This window comes from Lissotriton vulgaris, chromosome 12 (assembly GCF_964263255.1).
Source record: "Lissotriton vulgaris chromosome 12, aLisVul1.2, whole genome shotgun sequence".
NCBI lineage: Eukaryota > Metazoa > Chordata > Amphibia > Caudata > Salamandridae > Lissotriton > Lissotriton vulgaris.
This window is the reverse complement of record NC_141700.1, coordinates 663,360,906-663,381,987: the sequence shown is the minus strand read 5'-3', so window position 1 is coordinate 663,381,987 and position 21,082 is coordinate 663,360,906. Positions and strand designations below refer to the sequence as shown.

Genomic DNA, 21,082 nt, shown 5'->3' with positions numbered 1-21,082 from the left:
TCATGTGTCAATAACCAAACCAATGTGGATGTGCTGCTCCCTAACCCTCTAGAAGTCCTGAACTCCGAACTTATTGCCACCATTAATGAAGCCGCAAGAATGACCAAGAATGACCAAGAATGACCAAGAATGTTCAACACTGATTAATCTGAGGTATATTCAGGTGAGCAGGTTAAGTACAGCAATGAAGCAACACAGCAATCCCTCCCCAATTTTTACCATCTGCACAAACCGCATTCCAAACTACCTCAACTGTTCCATTACCGCGCACACACATTCTATATTCCACCCAATCATTCCATTAACTCGCCAAGTGCATAAATCCACAGACATCAATAACCGTGACGTTTGTCCAGACAGTGAAAGTGTACTGCTGACGTTCAGGAAGCTGAGGGTGGGGACATAAGCACTGAGGTGGGGAGAGAGGAGAAGGGTCCCCTATACATACTTCATTACGACTTTTGCTGGGGAGCGATTAGTCTCCCTGTAGCACTACAATTTGGTAGATGGCAGGAGTTACCAGTCGGGGATTGCAGTCTCTGTTGTTCAAGTAGAAAGAGACCTCCAAGGTGAGGTTAGCCTTTGGTCTTTACCCTCATCACCCTTCGACTACCCTGCTGGGAGGAGTAACAGCCAGCTTCCCTGCGGTAAGGGGACATACCCCCAAGTCAATGGATCATCTGACCTGAGGTGCAGAGCAGTCTGCCTGATGACATAGGTATGGAGATTGCCAAATATGCAGGAAGTGAGACTGTCCAGAAGAGCCAACCACAGCGAGGGCCCAGTGTTTATGGGTTTCTATCAGAGAAGGAGAGCGATCTGCCTGGCCTAGGTGTTAATGGGAGGCAGTCACACTGATTTGCGGTTTCCAGCATGTTTGTGTCACAGTGACCAGAACATAATTGTGGCAGACATATGCCGCTATGACAAAGACAACCAAGGCTTGACTAGTGCCGCAGTGACACAAAAACAGCCCTTGCGCCGCTGTGACAGAGGAGTGCCCTGTCAAGTTCGAGTCACCTCTAGCAGAAGGAGGGGGCATATGAAGTCTTGTTAACCCTCAAGTTGGCCTGTGCATTGATAAAACATTGACATGTGAGAGGCCCCTTAGACCACAAAACACCAGCACACCTGGTTTGTTCGGACTACTATCACGACTGGTATTCTTGCTTGAGAGACCGCCAGCTCTGACTTCCCTGAAGATTAGACTAGTGCAAATGCCCAGAAGGAGCTTGGTTGCAGTTTGTGCACTCTCACAGAAGTAGGAGAAAAACTCCACGCTGACCAATTTGGACAGCTGCCTGATGTTACTGGAGTGGGACAGAATTCAAATCAGCACATTAGTTGACAGGGCTTCAGGATCCATTGCAGATTACTTGGAATGGGCTAATAGGTTATTTCAGAACGTCCAAGGAAACCACTGAGAGACTAATTTAAAATAAAGTGTTCAGACATTCCGATGCAGTACCTAGTAACGATTCGTTGGTAACTTTTAAGCTTGCATTTGTTTCTCTATCTTGGAATTGGCTGGGCTTAAAGGACACACAAACATCCAGTAAACTTTGAGAGAATGATAGGTCTGTGGGTGGTTTTTGATGTTATTTTGCATTTTTGTTGCTTTACAGTTGGAAAAAAAGCATTTCACACTGTTTCGAGGTGGGGTATGGGGCTTCTCTGAGCCCTGCTGGATTATTTAGTCCATGTAACATTTTAAAAGCTTCTCTTGACCGATTGGTCACCTTGCTAATGTTAGCATTTTAGTCCTCTGGGCTTCATTATATATTCTCTTGTGGGAGCACTGCCACTTAAGGTTGCTTTGGTTTCCCTTACCATGGTTCTTTTTGCAACCTTAGATAGAACTGACAGACGGTGTGGTACTTTATCTTTTCTATTTTTCTTGGGAGCAATTTTGCCTAATGTTCCGTCAGTGTTGAAGTAAAGGATTTTTAAGTTCCTCGATTATGGGGTAACCCAGGTTTACCTGACATTTTCTCGGATGGGGCAGGAAATCTTTGGGCTAGACACGGTATTATCACTTTGGGTGACTTGTATGGACCGAATGGGCTTATGGATTTTGGCACATTAAAACTTATTTATGAACTAAATAATGATATGTATTTTAAATACATTCAAATACGAGATTATTTGCACTGTAAAATGAAAATAGTTGAAGTAGCCCCATCGGATATATTAAGATGTTTATACTCAGATAAAACAAAATCACTTATCAGTTTGGGTTATGGATATCTACTATCAAGCAAACTTGATGATACTGTGAAAATAGCAGCTAAATGGTCATCAAGGCTGGAAATGAATATTAACCCCATACAGATATCTTCTGCGCTATGCCATATAAACTCAATAGTCCAGTCTTCTAACCTGAAGCTACAGCAGTATAGAACTATAACGCAGCTATATTATACTCAAATAATTTTTAGCTGGGCACAGGGTGGCCCGATCTAACGACAGAACAAAATGCCCGAAATGCGATATAGATGCACCAGGTATAGAACATATGCTTTTTCCATGCCCGGTGTTATCTTCATATTGGAAGGGGATAATGGATGTTCTAGCTAGTAAACAAATTACTACTCCAACTCTTACAGCACATTTGGTTTTACTTGATATCCAGGATGTCAACTGTCAATAGAAAGATTTAATAACTATAGTATTTCCATGTGCTAGGTTAGTTATAGCAAGATCATGGACATTAAAAGAACGTCCGAATGTTATCGAATGGTGGACCGTGATAAATGAAATGCATGTAATGGAACTCTCGTTAGCTAAACTCAGAGGTCCCAAGGCTTTGAAAAAGAGGGAAAAAATTGGGCGAAACTTTTTTGATTTGTAAAATCTCTTACTTATGGAGGCCAGTAAAATTTGTGTTTACTTTTTTTTGTAAATGTATACTCTTTCTTCTAATATGTAACTGTTGATCCTCTGTCTCTGATGCTACTTACTGGTTTAATTGAAAAAATGTTCTTTCTGTCTGTCTATTTTATGTTACGAAAATTGTACTAAATTGTCTTTCTTGCAATAATAAAAATTTAAATGATTCACTAAATACCCAGGAGACTGATGTATCAGTAACCTGTCAAAAGCTTGGCACACTGGTTTCAGACTAAGTTTCGGATTGCACAAAATAGTAATTAAATCTGGAATCATGGCGGGGAGTGATGGAAGACTTAAGACGCTAACTGGTCTGCAGGATTACAAAAGCTGGGAAATGAAAAAGCTAATTTGGTCTGTTCTTTGCCCTCTTTTTTAAACCCCACTCTGCAATATCTACAATACTTTTATTTGTTTCTCTATCTTGTAATTGGCTGGGCTTAAAGGACAAGAAAAAATCCAGTAAACTTAGAGAGAATGATAGGTCTGTGGTTGATTTTTGACATTATTTTTCATTTTTGCTGTTTTTATGGTTGGAGAAAAAAGCATTTCACACTGTTTCGAGGTGGTGTATGGGGCTTCTCTGAGCCCTGCTGGATTATTTAGTCCATGTAACATTGTAAACGCTTCTCTTGACTAATTGGTCACCTTGCTAATGTTAGCATTTTGGTCCTCTGGGCTTCATTATATATTCTATTGTGGGAGCACTGCCACTTAAGGTTGCATTTGTTTCCCTTAGCATGGTTCTTATTGCAACCTTAGATAGAATTTTCTCCTTCTCCACCCACATGTGTAGTCCGATCTCTTCCGACCTATCCCGCTTAATTCTCACCAGAGAATACCATTGATGTGTTTGGCTACAGGGCTCGGGCCGTAGTCGTATGAGCAGCGTGCGGGCAGTGCCCTGTCAGCGACATGATCCAGCGACTGTCCGATTGGAAACAGGAGAGCAGGTAGCGAACTCTACTGCGGTGGAGATTACCTGTATGGATAGCGGCAGCTGGATGCCAAGAATGGTTAGGTCGGTCGGTCCAGGAATCTAGGGTTGCTGTTTCTCCATCTGCACAATGAGTTAGTTACCGGGGTTGCTTTGAAGCTGAGGAGCCGTGCAGCAGGTGGCTGCCTGTCAGCGTTGAGCATAGAGGGGGACAGTGTTGTTGGGATCAGGCGGTCCACACAGTTCGAGGCATCGATCCTGTGTGATGACGCAGGCAAATCTTAGCATGCCGGTCAGCTGATCTGTGACGCACCCGCGTTCCTTAGTTTAGTTGGAGTAAACGGGTGCAGGGCGGCTGTTCTGTGACGTGCTCACACCTATCTTAGGAGGAGCAACTAGAACTACAACTTCTACCACTGGCACCCGGAAGCCTGCTGATTTCATTCTTGATGGTATTTGCGAAATTTAAACAATGTTTAAGTGCCAACTGCCATTTCCTTGACTGAGTTGATGGTATTGGACTGATTTAGATGAATTCCAAGTGGCAACGGTCATCTCTTGACTTCGAAGAAACATTTTTTGGTTTGATTTTTTTTTCTTAATTCTTTTCTTGTATAAAGGTGGTTAGTATAACGGACTCATTTTAATGGACAACATGCAGAACGTACAAGCTCCTCTACCTTTTCTTCAGCTTCCAGGAGATCCACCTGTTAGGTGGGAAGAATGGTTTAGAGCCTTCACTAAATATTTAGGAGCGGTGGGTGGGGGAACAAGGTTCAGTGCGGAATGTAAGAGGTTTTTGTTCAAGCACAATCTGGGATTTGCGGGGCAGGCTGTTCTTGAACTCTTACCTCCCCTTGAAGTGACTTGGGGTCAAAAGGCCCTTGATAAGTTTGAGGAGGCAGTAGACATGTTGGAAAAACAATTTGATGTGGAAGGTAGTTTAGCTGTAGCTAGACACAAGTTCTTCATGAGGGAACAAGAAGCTGATGAGAGCACAGTGTCATATGTAGCGGCGCTGTGTATGCTGGCATCAGAGTGGGAGTTTGAACATTTCACCACAACTGATAAGAGACCAAATTGTGGTACAATGTAGAGACAAGAAAGTACAAGAAAAACTTCTAACATTAAAAAAATCAGACCATAAGCATCGTCAAGAGCATGTTGTAAGAGCTATTAAAGAACAGAGATCAGAGGGAAAAGAAACTGAGTAAACAGAGGTGCAATAAGAAACCTGCAGTTAGAACAGAAAATAAGTACTCCGCTCCAAAAATTATCTGTAGAACATGTGGGTTTCCTTCACATTATACCAATAGCCAATTTTGCCCAGCAAGGAACTCTTCTTGTCACAAGTGTACTAAACCGGGGCATTTTGCAAAGGTGTATGTATCATGAGATAAAGTCAACTTGGTTTACACTGATGACGATAAGATGTGTCTGCAGATGTGGTGAGCACTATGAATGATTTAAATATTTTGGTTAAGGATGAGTAAGACAAATGTGTGGATTCTTTGCTCGAGGTAGTGGTGGATGGAAAATCTCTTCAGCTGTTGGTGGATTCTGGGGCATGTATGACCATGATCAAGGAAGAACTGTTTGATCTAAAATGGGTCGACAAAGCGATGGAAGCGGCAGACAGAAGTCCTGTATCCTATGAGGGCAGGAGATTGAACTAAAGGTTTTTTGGAAACCACTTTAATTTCTATGGATAGCTGTGTTGAAGGAAAAGTTTATGTAGCCAAGAAGGGACTCAATATTCTAGGGTGGTATCACCTGGGTTTTTCTGGAATGACTCTAAAGCAAGGTACCAAAGAACAAGTGTTGTTGGTGGCGGACAGCGATCAGGGTGATGGTCTATCTGTGTAGACCCACAAATGAAAAGAGGTTTTTGCTGATAAATGGGGTGCATTAAAGGTTTTAAGCACCGTATCAAGGTAAAAGATCAGGCTGTTCAAGTCAAACACAACCAGTAATTTTAGCCTGTGAAAAGAATAGATTTGGCGGTTTCCCGTACAGACTAAACGCTGGTTGGAATCATCCGCGGTATCGAGCACATTGTAATACTCTTTAGAGGTAACTTGGGTACCTCACGCTAAGGAACACAAACGGGACTTCGAAGTGAGATCCCAGCCATTATGCTTGGACCGCTATCAGACCTCTAAACACTCTCTAGAGGGAACGTTGGTACCTTACAGCAGCACCTATAACTGGCTTTTTAAAAGGGCTACCACCACCGGATTGCCCGCGGGGCACCGGTAGGACTCTTCAACTGTCTACATTAGTGGCCTTACCGAATCGATTAGGCTGAGTATCCAACCGAGTGTAAACCTGAACTACTAGACCCCAGACCACCAATATATTAGGTGACCTACCTTCTAGAAGCCCGGACGGAGGTCGAACCTGACTATCAGTATTGGTGTTTGATCCAGACCACCAGCTGGATCACGGCCAAGTCCCCCCTCCCCCCCTACCCCATCATCATTGTCCTGAAGAAGACCCGCAGCCGAGGTCCCAAATACCCCAGGAGCACCAGGGTCGAAACGGCGACGGTTTTCCTTCTATGTGCCTGTACCTCCCTCAGTCTGATTTTATTTCCCCTTTCCAACTGTTACGGACAGGCCTATATGATAGCGGAAGTTTTCCCGCTTTGGTTTACGTAAATATTATAATTGTATATTATAATTGCTAATTTTTCCCTCCTTCCTCTTCAAATCACAAGAGCACCCCTTTTTTTCTTTCCACTGACTACACTCTGATAGTCTTCTTGCGCCGTTTATAATCATAATTGTGTTATGAAGATGTAAATAAATATGTAAATTTTGAGATAACAAGAACCCAGAGTGTGGTTATAATCTATTGTTCTTTTCACAGGCTAAAATTACTGATTTTGGGTACTGTTTTTTCATTGCATCCAATGTGCATATAAGTAATACCAATTCTAATATATCTCCCGTATCTTGCTTGAATCAATATATGCAGATCTAATCGCATCATCAAGACATAAATGATACTCATATAAGCTTTGTTTGAATTAATGTCAAGGACCACCTTCCTTTATATCATTTATACCCAGGTCCTTTGATTCTGTGGCCGATACCCCATTGATTTAATGGCCAGTCAAACACAAGCTACACAATGTACCTTACAGTGTTAGGAATGGTCCGTCAGAAGAACTGAGGAAGATGTGCGAGTCAGGGGTCAATGGACCAACTGACTCATCCTTATGGCTATCGCCGCTTGTTGTTGAGCGCAAGAAAAATGAGAGTTTAAGGGTGTGCATCGATTTGTGGAGTTTGAACAGAGAAATATGGGTGGAATCTTATCCTCTTCCACAAATGGACTATATTCGGTCCAAATTTGCAGGGATCAAGTACTTTTCAAAAATTAATTTATCCTCTGCCTACCATCAGGTGGAGTTGGACAGTGGATGTAAACATCTTGCAACATTTGTTTCTCCTGTGGGAACTTTTCAGTTTAGGAGGATGCCGTTTGGGCTTGCCTCAGCAGCCTCTGTTTCAACGCAGTATGGAAAAGGTGTTTGAGGGTGTATAGAATACTGCTGTATTTCAAGTAGACATTTTGGTTGCAGGCAAATCCAAGATATTACATGACCAACATCTGACTGAGGTTTTGAACAGGCTTCATGAGAAGTGCATGGTTGCTAACAAGCAAAAGTTGAATATTTGGGGCTTCTTATTTCCGGTGAAGGAATGACCCGAGAGGGGTTGATTGAGGCAATTGTGAAAGCTCCTTGTCCCACGTCTAAAGATCATGTATCTTCATTTTTAGGTGTGTATGTGTGTGAGTTTTATACCACTTGAGAGAAATGATTAAGGAGGTCATGTTTGTTTGGAGTGATGCATGCCAAAAGAATTCAAACTAATTAACATTTACATCACACTGTTCGATCCTCTCAGTAAGTGTTTAGTTACCGTGGATGCCAGTCAAGATGGTTTGGGTGGCATGATCACACAATTCAACCATGGCAGAGGACACACTGAGGTTTGCTTCGCGCGCCTTACGACAGAATGAAAAAAATATAGTCTCATCGAGAGAGAGTTATTGGCTTGTTGTTGGACAGCTGACAGGTTTGTGTTTTACATGGGGGAGGACTTTCAAGTTGACGACCTGCCACAAGCCTCTCATTCCCATTTTGAACAGTCATATTGTAAAAGAACATACCCCACGTATTGCTAAGTTCTAAGTTGTTACAATAGAATTTTGAAGTAGAACACATTCTGGAGGGAAGAACACTAGGGCTGATTTCCTCTCTAAATTATCCCTACCCTTGGAAAAGGAAGAGGGAAATAGGGGTGTTTAAGACTAGGATTGTTCGATTGCTACGCTGGATGTGTGTAGTGTTAGTGGGTTTTCTGAAAAGGAGTGGTTTGAGGCCCTGCAGTCTGACCGAGTGCTCAAGAGGGTAAAGGAACATATCGTTCTTGGATGGCCAAAGGAGAAGTATCTAGATTTTGAGCTTGGGAGATGGTGAGATGATTACGCTGGATGAGAAATTCATACCCACTTGAAAATATTTGGGGCTTGTATCATTGAGTCTGGTCATGAGGGGCAACTCGGACAGACGAGTACCAAAAGTAGGATTTGTGGGGTCTACGGGTGCCAGTCTATGGATCGTCAGATTGACTATGTTAAGGGACGTGTGACTTGTACCAGTGATGGGGTCATCAAAACGGTTACTCTCCCCAATCAGGTGATTGAACTACCCATGGGACCCTGGATAAAACTTACTGTTGAATTGGAGGGGCCTTTCTATGTTCTTCCAAAAAAACATAAGTATGCTGCGGTGGTTGCTGACTACTACAGCAAGTGGTGGGAGGTTTAATTCATGGCAGATCCAAAAAGCCAAGAAGTTATCATGTTATTTTCAAAGTTTGTTTGCAAGGAAGGGTTTCCACGTCAGATAACTGTGTCCAATTCACATCCCAGGAGATATCCAGTTTTTTACATCAATCTGGGATACTACATCACAGGGTGGCTTTATATCACCCACAAGCCAATGGTTTCATTGAACGCATGAACGGTGCATACAATGAGCAGTAAGCAACAGTATGGAGGTGAAGGAGGCAGTGCAAAGCACGTTATGGGTGCATCGCACAACACCCAATCAAGTTTTTGACAGGAGTACATTTGAACTTTTGCGAGAGAGAGTAGCAACTTTTTACATGTGCCTTACTTGGATGAGGAAATGGGGTTTGCGTATGAAGCCTGGATCTGTGGCGGACGCTAAAAGTAAAAGTAATGAAGATTCTAATGGCAGAGGCGGAAAACCATGAGGTTCTACTAGGATGGAATCCAAAGTCCGGGTGAGTGATTGGGTTAGATTCAAACCACCTCACAGAGTGGCAAAGGGTTTTTCGAAATTTTGGCCCGCCGACTAAAGTTGATGCTACTTCACCCTATGCTGTGAGTTAATGAGAGAAGCTGGTGGAACATATCAAGAGTATACAAGATACCCAGACATTTTGAATAGAAGGTGTGTCTGGAGATGGTGGAGATAGGCAGGTTACTGACCAAGTTCAATCACAGTCAGAAAATCACCAGATTATGCCAACTAATAAAAAGTTGACTTGTGATTAAGGAAATGATTCTCTTATTACACCGTTGGAACAGCAATGGAAGCCACGCAGGAGTGGTAGGAAAGTGAACCCACCTAAGCGCTCCGGTTGGTAATGAACAAGTTACTTACCTTCGGAATTGATATATCTGTAAGAGACATAGATTAGTTATAGATTCCTTACCTTGTGAATTACCCCCAGGCGTCAGACTGGATCCGGAGAATTTTTTTAGTCAGCAGTACCTCTGCGTGTCAAAAGGTGGCATCGGTCGGCTCCGTGTTAGTCGTTGGCATCATGGTCGCCTGGATGATGTAGAGGGAGATACTTAGCCGGCGCCATCCCATGTGGTCGTCAGTTCTTATACACGACATTCCACTCCAGAAGCGCAGAGCCATGCAAGACCCTGACCACTAGTTCACAAAACTAGGGCCCTGAAAGGAAGTCCTTAACCCTAGAAGTCAGTTCGCAGAACAGGGAGGATGGGTGGGGCGGTAAGGAATCTATAACTAATCTAGGTCTCTTACAGATATATCGTTACCAAAGGCAAGTAACTTGTTCATCTGAAAAAGAGACCATTAGTTATAGATTCCTTACCTTGTGAATAGATACCCCAGCAATACGAACCCCGGAGGTTCGGCTGCAAACCGAGTTCACACCAGAAAGTCCAGGAGAACAGAACGGTCACTGAAGCAGTCTCTTCGGACTTGGCTGTCCAGGCAGTAGTGCTTTGTAAATGTGTGCAGAGATGCACACATAACTGCCTTACAGATGTCATTGTGAGGAACACCACGTTCCAAAGCGGTAGTAGCTGCTGTCGCCCAGGTGAAATGGGCGAGCAGCACCACTGGAGGCTCCTTCTTTGCCAATGAATAGCAAGCTTTGATGCACAAAACGACCCACCTAGAGATGGCCAGTTTGTGCATGGCCCAACATTCTTTGGCGCCCACGTAGCCGACAAAGAGCTGGTCATCCACCCGGAATTGTTTTGTGCGATCCAAATAAAATGAAAGAGCACGTTTTAGATCCAGACGGTGGAACTTTTCTTCCCCCTTAGAAGGATGCGGCAATAAAGGGGGCCAAAGTGTTGGTTTGACCAATGTGGAAAGAAGTAACCACCTTGGGAAGAAAGGGAGGTCTGGTTCTTAGGACGAACTTGTCCGGATGAACAGCCAGAATAGCAAGTTTTGAAGAAAGTGCTTGGAGCTCACTCACCCTGCGAGCAGAGGTGATGGCAACAAGAAAGGCAGTCTTTAAAGTAAGAAGTCCGAGAGGACAGTTATGAAGCGGCTCAAAAGGAGCGCACATAAGGTAAGTAAGAACCAAGTTTAAGTCCCACTGAGGCAATGCGAAGGGAAGAGGAAGAAAAAGATGAGTAATGCCCTTAAAGTGATTTACAACTGGGGACCTGAAAAGAGAAGGCTGATCAGGAAGCCTAAGAAAAGGCTGAAATGGCTGAGATGTAGCCCTTAATAGTGTCCAGAGCAGAGCCCTGCTGGGCCACAGAAAGAAGGAACAAGATAACCTCAGAAAGAGGGGGCAGAAAGGGGATCCACAGCCTTTGCTGCGCACCATGCCACAAATTTGTTCCATCTACAGGCATATACCGTCTTAGTGAAGGGACACCTGGCTGCCAAGATAACATCACAGTCTTCGGAAGGCAGGTAAAAGGCCGTCAACTGCCACCGCTCAACCTCCCCACAAGGAGGTGGAGGCTGGACAGGTTCGGTTGGGGAACTGTCCCCTGATGCTGCGACAGAAGATCTCTCGAAGAGGCAGTCTGATTGGAGAATCGATGGCCATGTGTAGCAGTTCGGGATACTAGACGTCATGCCCAATCCGGAGCCACAAGAATGACTTGGGCCCGGTCGCGCTTGACCTTCTTTAGCACTCTGGGCAGAATTGGTATAGGCGGAAAGGAGTATAGAAGACCGCAACTCCACTCGCAGCGAAAAGCGTCTCCAAGCAAATGCTGCCTCAGAAATCACAACACACAGAATTACTGACATTGCACGTTCTCTTCGGTGTCAAATAGATCTAACCAAGGCTCTCCCAACTGCTGAAAGAGACCTTGCGCCCCCTCCGAGTGAAGACGCTAATCATGATCCTTCATGCACCTACGGCTGAGTTTGTCCGCCCTAGCGTTCAGAGAACCTGGTAGGTGTTGAACCACGAGGGATATGCCTTGATGTTTCAGTCATGTCCAGAGACAAAGAGCCTCTTTGACATAGGGTCCACTCCCCTCCCCAACCTGTTTGATGCAATACCACATGGCGGTGGTGATGTCAGTGAACACCTGCACCACTCTTCCCCGAACAGAGGGAAGGAATGCATTTAGTGCAAGACGGATAGCCCAGAGCTCCAGAAGTTTGATGTGGAGCCTGGACTCCCCCAGATACCAGAGCCCTCTGATCTCCGCCTCTTCCATGTAGCCGCCCCATCCCCGAAGTGATGCGTCCGTCACCACTGTGTATTATGGTTGGGGAAGGGAGAGAGATCTGCTGTTGACCCAATCCTGGTGCCTTAGCCACCACTGCAATTGTCGTGCAGTGCCCTCCAAGATCTGGACGCAGTCGGACAGGTTCCCCCGATTCTGCGCCCACTGGAACTTCAGGTCCCACTGCAGAGCCCACATATTGTATTGTAATTGCATTCGAATAGCGCTTTCTACCCCCGTCGAGGCGTCAAAGAGGTTTTTTCGGCTAGTAGCACACTATTTGTATTTATATAGCGCGTCTAACCCCTGATGGGGTGTTGAAGCACTTTTTTTTTGCGGGTAGCACGCTACTCCGGAAACCAATAAAGGATTAGTGGTGAATTAGTATGGTGAAATATAAAAGTAATTTGAGTGGTGGGTGTTAGTCAGTTATCTGGAGTAAGAAGGATAGCGGAGGGATAGAAGAGAAGAAGGGAAAGAGGTTTACAGTCTTATAGCGCCTGTTACCCCTGATCGAGTGTTGAAGTGCTTTTCCGGCGAGTAGCAGGCTGCTCCGGAACCCATTAAGAATGAGTGTTGAAAATTAGTATAGTGAAATATGAAGTAATTTAAGTGGTGGATATGTTAGTCAGTTATTTGGATTGAGAAGGGTTGGGGAGGGGTAAAAAAGGAAAAAAGATTTGCATGTATATAGCGCTTGTAACCCTGATGTGTTGAAACGCTTTGTTGGCGAGTAGCACACTACTCTGGAACACAAAGGATTAGTGGTGAATTCGTATAGTGGCATATGGAATAGGAGAAGTGAACATGCTAGTCTTATTTTGATTGGAAAGGATAGTGGAGGGATAGAAGAGTGAAGGATTTCTTTTCTTCGGTCATAGCAGTAGGAGGAGGCTTTTGGATGAGTAAAAAGGTTTTTTTGAGGGAAAGAGTCAGAGGGAAGAGTTTAGAAAGGTTTGTTTTGGGGGATCAGAATAGTAAAAAGGTGTCAGATGATGCAAGGTGGGGTAGAGTAGGAGAGAGTCAAGAAAGGTTTTTTTGGGGGAACATAGTAGTGGCAGGGGGTTTGGGATAAATGAGAGCATAGGTGTAGAGGATATAGTGATAGATGTATAGGGTGAGAGATAGGTTAGTGCATTGGAACGAGTAGAAGAAAGAAGCTTGAGATGAGTCAAAGTTGGGCTACAAGATAGATTGAGAGAAGTATAGGCTGAGAAATAGGGTAGTGCATTGGAAATGCTAAATTAGAAGAGTGATAAATATATAGATCCATAAGTACATTGAAAGTATATAGATGCATAAAGGTGGTAAGTATATGCAGATTAAAGATATTGATGGAGGTAGCGGTATGCCGTCCAGCATCATCTACCAGCAGGATGCAGGAGGCCATGAGGCCCAGCAGCCTCAGGGCCATTCTGACCAAAACCCGGGATAGAGGCTGAAAGATGGTAATCATAGCCCGAATATCCCAGACTCTGAGGATAGGCCCGAAACTGCGTCGTGTCCAGAACCGCTCCAATGATAAGGAGCTTCTGAGAGAGAGTCAGGTGTGACTTCGGCAAGTTGATAGTGAACTCCATCGAAATGCAGGAGGTCAGCCGTAGTCTGGATGTGGGAGAAGACTGCCTGGGGCGAGCCCGCCTTCAACAGCCAGTCATCGAGATAGGGGAAGACTGGAACCCCTGATCTGCGCAGATGAGCTGCAACCAGCGCCATCACTTTCGTGAACACCCAAGGGGCGCTGGTAAGGCCAAAGGGGGCATGGTAAACGGAAAATGCTCGTGGCCTACAGTGAACCGCAGGTAACATCATGGGCTGGCAAGACGGGGATGTGAAAATAAGCGTCCTGCAACTCCAACGCTAAAATCCAGTCTCCTAGCTTAAGAGCAGGCAGGACCTGAGCTAGCGTCAAGATTTTGAACTTCTCCTTCTGGAGGAAGTGGTTGAAGTTCCTGAGATCCAAGATGGGACACAGGCCTTTGTCATACTTGGGCAACAGAAAGTAGTGGGAATAGCAACCACAACCAACTTCTGGGGCAGGATCTCACTCGATGGCTCCCTTGGCCAAGAGAGCCGTAACTTCCTGTTGGAGAATGGCCAGTTGATCCTCCGACATGCGATGGTACTGAGGTGGCATAGATGGTGGGGTAGTCTCAAAGAGCAGGGTGTAAACCCTTCGGACCATCTGCAAAAACCCACCTGTCCGATGTGATGGTGCACCGGGGGGGGGGGGGTCGCATTCTGCTACCCACTGGGGATTGGTTGCCCTGAAAAGTGTGACTAGGAGGGTTTGGAGGCTGCTGCAGAGGGTGCGGTGGTGGACTGGCCCGCTCATTGCCCCCAGACCGACAAATATGTGTCCCACGTCCCCAGCCGTGCAGGGGCGGAGAAGCGTGCACCAGCTTGTGGCTCTGGGGGGGAACGTGGCGGGCACCCCTTCTGTAGCCACAAAAGGAGCGAAAGGCAGACTGTGCAGGATGGGTGGAGGAGAGGCACTTGGCCGTAGCCAAAGTGTCCTTGTAGCGCTCTAGTGCACTGTCTGCCTTGTCGCCGAACAGGTGACAGCCATCAAGGGAATGCCCATCAGGGTAATTTGTACATCCCAGAGGAAACCAGTCTACCCTAGCCATGCGTGGCGTTGGTGGGCTACCAATGTTGAAATTGCTCTGCCTAGTGAGCAGGCTAGGTCCAGTCCTCAACGAATTGTAAACTTGGCTGCATCTCTCCCCTCTGCGACAGCATGGGAGAGAACTGCCATGGCCTCTTCCGGGCACTGTGGCAGCACCTGCGCCACCGTATCCCACACGGGGTGGGTGTAATGGCCCAAACGACATATAGTGTTTACGGACCGCAGTCCCAAGCTGGAGGAAGAAAACATCTTCCCAAGATGGTCCAGCTTTTTGGATTTTTCCCTCAGGTGGTGCAGTAGAGAAGTTGCTTTCTTTGCACATGGAGGCTTGGACCACCAAGCTCTCAGGGGTGGGGTGATGGTGGAGGAAAATGGGGTCGCTCTTTGCTGGGCAGTGGCATCATGCAATCATCCTATTCACTGGAGCCCCAGTGTTGGGCCTGGACCAAGTGCCCAAAAGGAAGTCAGTGAGGGTTTCGTTGAACGGCAGCAGGGGCTCCAAAGAGCTCGCTGTCTGCTTAAGCATCTGTCCAGAGGTTAGTCCTGACTGTCAACACAGGCAGCTAGAGAGCCTCGGCCGCGCTACGCACCACCACTGTGTAAATTGCTCCTTCCTCTGTAGCCACGGTAGGAGAAGATAACATGCCTAGGTTTGGGAAGGTATCCAAACCACTGGCATCACCCCACCTCCTCTCTCCAGTCCGGATCATACTCCAACTGGTTAGTTAAAGGGTCTCCAGACCCCTCCCAGTCCTCCTCACCCTCCTCTCATTGCCAATCTGGCCTAAAAGAAACAGGGTAGAACAGGGGCACAAAGGTACCAGTCGGCGCCGGATCAGGGGCTTGGATCGCAAGTAGGGGGCAAACTATGGTTCGACCGAGTCTCATGTTCGGCAAAGTACAGCTTTACTTCAAATTACAGAAACACTTTTAGAGGCATGACAGCACACATCATGCACAACTTAGCACTGTGGCCACAGCCCAAGTACAACAAATGCACATTGAACAGATTTGTGACAAACACCTGCTTCATGTAGTCTCTGCCAAGCTTAGTTAAATCCTGTTTTCGCTGGGGACATCTATAGTTAGGATTGTGAAAGCCCTTGGAAAATCCACAAAAAAGTTGGGATCAGAGCTCCGAGCCCAGTAAGTGCAACGGAAAGAAAAAGCTGGTGTCCGCAGACAGTTGAGTCGCATATGTGCAGCTCTGCTCCATCACTTGTGGGGTAGTGTGGAATGGACTACTAACACGCGAGGGCACTGTAGTGAAAGAAGCCTCAAAAAATCTATTTGCCTGATAGCTATGGAAAGTCCGTTTTTATCTTGGAGTTATTTTTAGAGCCTACTGGCCCATTCTGGAGAGCTCACAAAGAACAGGTGTTCTTTTCATTCTGAAATAGAATGCACAATGAAGATGCCTTTAAAAACTTGTTTTTATCTGGGCACATTTGTGGTGCATTCGAAGAAAAAGGTCAAATTATGTATTCTTACAAACTGCTGCTTATTTCATCTTGGTGATTGGTTATTGGCGTTCACTTGTATTTCTCCGACTGCACAGTTGGAGTCTATAAAGTGAGCTGTCTGACAATCGTGCTGGGGTATAGGGAGTGTGAAATTTAAGGCTGTAGGAGATCAGTTAGTTTTGTAACATTTAAAAAGTTTGAAAAGAATCTGAACAATTATTTCAAATTATGTCCGTCAAAATAGCACTTTTAGTAATTCGGAGGTGGGATGGAAACAAAGATTGTAATAGTACTAAAATCATCAGTTAACTTTACTTGGTGATGCAAAACTGATAAATATTTGCTAAAAAAAACAATTTCCACATAAAGTCTGTAGGCTATACAATTAACAGTAAAAATGTATGTCATCGAGAAATTGTGTAAATTTCAAATAAAAGATATGTGGTCTATAATTGGCAATGCATTACAACTTTGAGCTTTAAAATATTTATTTAAAGTGAGGGTTGTTCAAAATGAACTGAGCAACATTCCTGACAATGCCAATAGTGCACTAAGAGACAAATCAGGAGTCACATGTACCCTTCTATGTGGGCTAGATTCTTATTCTACACGGAACAAAGGTTTAGTCTATTTAAATGAAACTTACACGTTTTTGTGCAGCAGCCATGCTGATCTTCACATATTTGAAGGTGCTCTCAATAAGTGATAATGTTGAAAAAGAATGGGGGTGAAATGAAATATTTGTCGAGTATCACACGATTTGAGATTGGATCACTGGCCCAGGGCGTTTTAGTTAAGTCGAATAGACTAAGGGCCATGTGTATCAAGCAAAATTGCAAACGCCGAAATTCACAGAATGTCGGCGAATGCAATTTTGCCAAATGGTATATATTAAGGCAAAATAAGAAATCGCAAAATTTGTGATTCCTTATTTTGCGATTGCATTTAAGGAATCGCAAAATGTTGCGATTCCTTAAATGCAATGTAAGAAGCACCAAAAAAGTGCAATTTGGCCCTATGGAATCGCAAATTACCACCTACTTCAAATTGGTGGTAATTTGCGATTTTTCTTTGAAAAATGCACTATTTTGCATTTTTCAAAGTGCAATGTGAAGCACATACATGCCCTTAGTGCATTTATGTGCGCCACATGTGCACCCATGCTTATTTCAGGGGTGCATCAGGGTGTCCTTTTGACACCCCTGCACCCTTGAAATAATTCTCAATTTGAGATTCTCAAATTGCAAATCACAAATTGAGAATGACTTGGAAAGTATTCCTTAATTGCGATTCGCAATTTACAAATCGCAATTAAGGAATATTAAGAAATCGCTAAAAAAAATGCAATTTTTTACATACATCCCTATTTGCAATTCTCAAATATCGATTTCTAAAAAAAAAAAAAAATCGCTATTTGAAAATTGCAAATCAGGATGTTGATACATATGGCCCCAAGTAATTTGGTAAGCAGGTCTGGTATAATTTTTCTTATTTTTATAGCACTGCGCAGAGTCTCTCTGGGTCCGGTCTGGCGTCGGAGTGTGTTCTTGAGCCAAGGAATATGCGGTTGTAAGAATCCATCAGAAATATTTATTCAGTAATAGTAATAGTTATTTACCTTTAATGAAAACTTGCAAAAAGCACTTGCTCACACATACAATTTATTGTTGCTGAGCAGGAGGTAATCTGCATAATTTTACGTAACTATGTAGTGTGCCATCTGTGTGATTAGGCACCTGAGCCCCACACGAGAGGGATAGTGGCACGTGCATTGTACAGTACAATATGCTAGCTTACACAAAATAAATGGGAGCCATTTGCAAAGGTAATGGTGATTCACTATTTCTAAAAGTAGATTTTCACCTATATGTGGACCTGCATGTCCCCACTCTTTCAAATGAGGGGGTAGAACCTTCTCAAACAGTATTTATAAATGTAAAATTACTACTTGTAACTTTGCACACATCAGTGGAAATCCCTGCCACAGGGGTGGTGATCTGCCTACGGGAAAGCATAGGGAACATTAATATCGGTTTATCAATTAAACAAAAAAATAAGATTGAATGTATTTTGTTTTTTATTTAGCATAGAACTAATAAAAACCAATGTTAGAGCACAATAATTCAAATTACGATTATTAACTAATTCATTTAAATGTGAATTTTTTTTTAAACCATTAAAAAAACACACCAAATAAAAAAAAGATGTATAAAACATTGAATTATGCATGTAAGCAATCTTTAAGTGTAATTTCATTTTTTGAGTAAGCTTACCTTTTAAAATGAACTAAGAATTTCATTACAATTCATCAAAATTGTATATATATTTTTAAGTGTCAAATTAATTGAACTAATCTTATACTAGTTCTTATGGGGTTTTGTTTCATTTCCTGGTCTCTACTGTTTTCTAAGCAAGTGTGGGGCAGTACCAGTGGATGGCCATAATGTCACTTGACTTATTCCAAGGCCGAGCTATAGTACATCTACGTCTTTTTTTTTTTTTACACCTTTAGGGCTGGAGAAACTTTAGGAGTAGTTTGTGAATAGCAGTGGACTTACTATTGTGGATATCGCTTCCTAAATCCCTGCTTAATTTTTCCTGAAAACCTTCCCCATTTAGGATTATTCTCAATTTTCCAGCCCCTTCCACATTTATAATTGATAGATACCAGTGAGTGAAGATATTTGCCACTGAGGCATGGTTATGTGCACAGAAAAGATAGAGAAGGCATTGGTACACAAGTAGGTTACTGAGTAGCATTTTGCAGGCCACGAATTGTACTACTTTAGTACTACTTTTTGCATTACAAAATGCAGTTTGTGAATAGGCCAAAAGGTTTTTTACTTCCACAGTTTTGCATCCTCAGATTGAATATGATTTCAAGAATCCTTCAAAACACCGTATTCCCAAACTCCAGCATGAAAAACTGACCGAAAATTAAAACTGTTGATTGTTCTCTCTCCTTCATACCCATAATTTCCTTACCCTGCATCCTCAATTTGAAACCATATCCCTGCAACCTAACAATACGTAATCTCCTCTTTCCTAACTATTCATATAACCAACAAAGTGATTGAAATCACACTAATGACCACACAACTCCATCAAAGGGTTTTCTTCAGCGCAGGAGACTAATCCCAAGAACTAATAACCACTCTACTAACTATTAACCTTGGGTTTTGGAGTGTGATGCGACCCGCAGTAAAATGGTTAAACGTCTCGTCATGGGTAGTAAGCTCTGAATAAATGTAATTACAATACTTTGTCTCACAGGAAAGCTACACTTGTAGCTACATGTTGGTGCGTTGAGGTAACTGAGCTTGCATCATTGCTATGATACTGCACTGAGTCATCAGAAGCCAGGTTAATCAGCCTGACAACAGTAGGTTAAGGAGGCACTTGGAAAAGGACGTATGGTAACTGAGCACTTATGCAGTTCCCCAGTACACAACTGGACAAAAGTACAAGAGTGTCTAACAGGTCAGAAGCAGGACGAGGGGTGACTGCCTAGAACCAAGCAACCCTATGGAAGGCAGATTACATTCAGGGAAGGATTCTGGTAGTACATGTCTAATGGTATACACAAAATGTTTCAGGAGAGAGGAGGCATTGGCCCCAGCAAGGGCCATGAACCCCTTCCACCACTACATACCACCATAGCGACAAAGCAGCTTCAACAACCTGGCCTCTGCATTAATACCATATACCTTACAATTTCAAACCTCTTGCCGAGTCCACCTTACTTAGGCAATGGAAGGATATGTTATGGATTCAGCAACTTCCCGCTAACAAGTCTATTTCTTGACCTACAACTAGCTCAGCCTAGTAGCACTTTGTGCCACTACGCAAACATATAAAAATAAAGAAGCACAAATCTGTCCCACTCACATACTACAATGGGATCAGATTTCTAAACTCCAATCATTTTTCAGTATCTGAACCCGGACAGGATTAACATCACAGTTGCATTAAAGTATTTCTTACCTCAACTGTGCAACGTGGAGTCACAAAGAACTGATTGAACTCATCTGGGCTGAACTCCCCAAAGATGTACTACAAAGAGAAAAAGAAGCATTTACCATGAATTGTTTAAAATGTACAGAGGACATCGATATACAGAAATATTAACATTCCACTGAAGACAGAGTTGTAGAGAACCAATATATAACAGATATTATAGGGCCAATAAAATGTTGGGATTCTGTAGCAGATGCAAATAATGAAATAAAAATTGGGATTTTCTCTATGTACTGCCGTCTAATGATTTCAACACTTACATTATTTGGGGTGCACATCAATCCAGTTCTTAAAAAAGCTGCATGAAAAGTGTGATGTCTATGGTGCTTACCCAGAAGTTACATTGTAAATGTTAGATATCACTTACTTACCCTGAAAAGGGTGCTGAAGAGCTTTGCAGTAAGTATCATGCTACCCCAGAATCCAGGTTGGAGTTAAAATAGGTAGTGTATTAGTAATACGTGCTCTCTTTTTCATTGTGGATTAGTTGTGCTCTTGTGCTACTTGATGTTTAATGGTTTTAGGAGCGGTGGACATATACGACTAATTGGATGAATTGGATAAAGTGGGGAAGAGTTCTAAAAGGAGATTTGGGGGGTCCAAATTAGTAAGAAGGGTTTGGGATGACTGAAGGCTACCTTTCAACTCGTGATTGCATTTAGGCAAGAATGAGGGTATGACCAATTCTCTCAAATGTCAACATTTCTAATTAACTTTAGTTTCTAATCAATTTGGAGAAAGCGTAATAGGTGGCAGGGCAATGGGTTATCATTTATGCGGTGGAACCATGTGTGCACAAGTTAGCGGAATTGGATTCAGGAAGAAGAGTTTGTTGCAAAGAGGATTGGGCATGTTTTCATAATCATTAGTACTTTACAGAAAGCTGGGCCTGGCAAAAATGGCAACCACCACGATTGGGTTGTTTTTTCTCCGTTTTATGGTCAGCAAGGTTTAAACTAAGAATTGTAAAAATAGTAGTGGGTTCAGCTGTGATTCGCTGCAGTCACGGACCAGGCCCCTTGTTTGACAAAACTGCGGACACCAAGGTGCTTAGGGGACTCCTCATCTATGTCAGATATCCGGAGGTTGGTGGCGCCGCCATCACTGATCCCCGGTTAAACTGCGAGATGTGCACTG

The 21,082-nt window shown here is 43.6% G+C and overlaps 1 protein-coding gene across 2 annotated transcripts in view; it reads right to left on the bottom strand.

Moving 5' to 3' along the window:
- USP10 (ubiquitin specific peptidase 10) overlaps positions 1 to 21,082 on the bottom strand; it is a 319,435-nt gene that overhangs the window by 254,912 nt on the left and 43,441 nt on the right. For both annotated transcript variants that reach the window (XM_086945847.1, XM_086945848.1), the window contains exon 2: positions 19,913 to 19,981. In XM_086945847.1, coding sequence (XP_086801973.1) covers positions 19,913 to 19,981 — 69 coding nt within the window. The remainder of the gene's footprint in view (positions 1 to 19,912; positions 19,982 to 21,082) is intronic.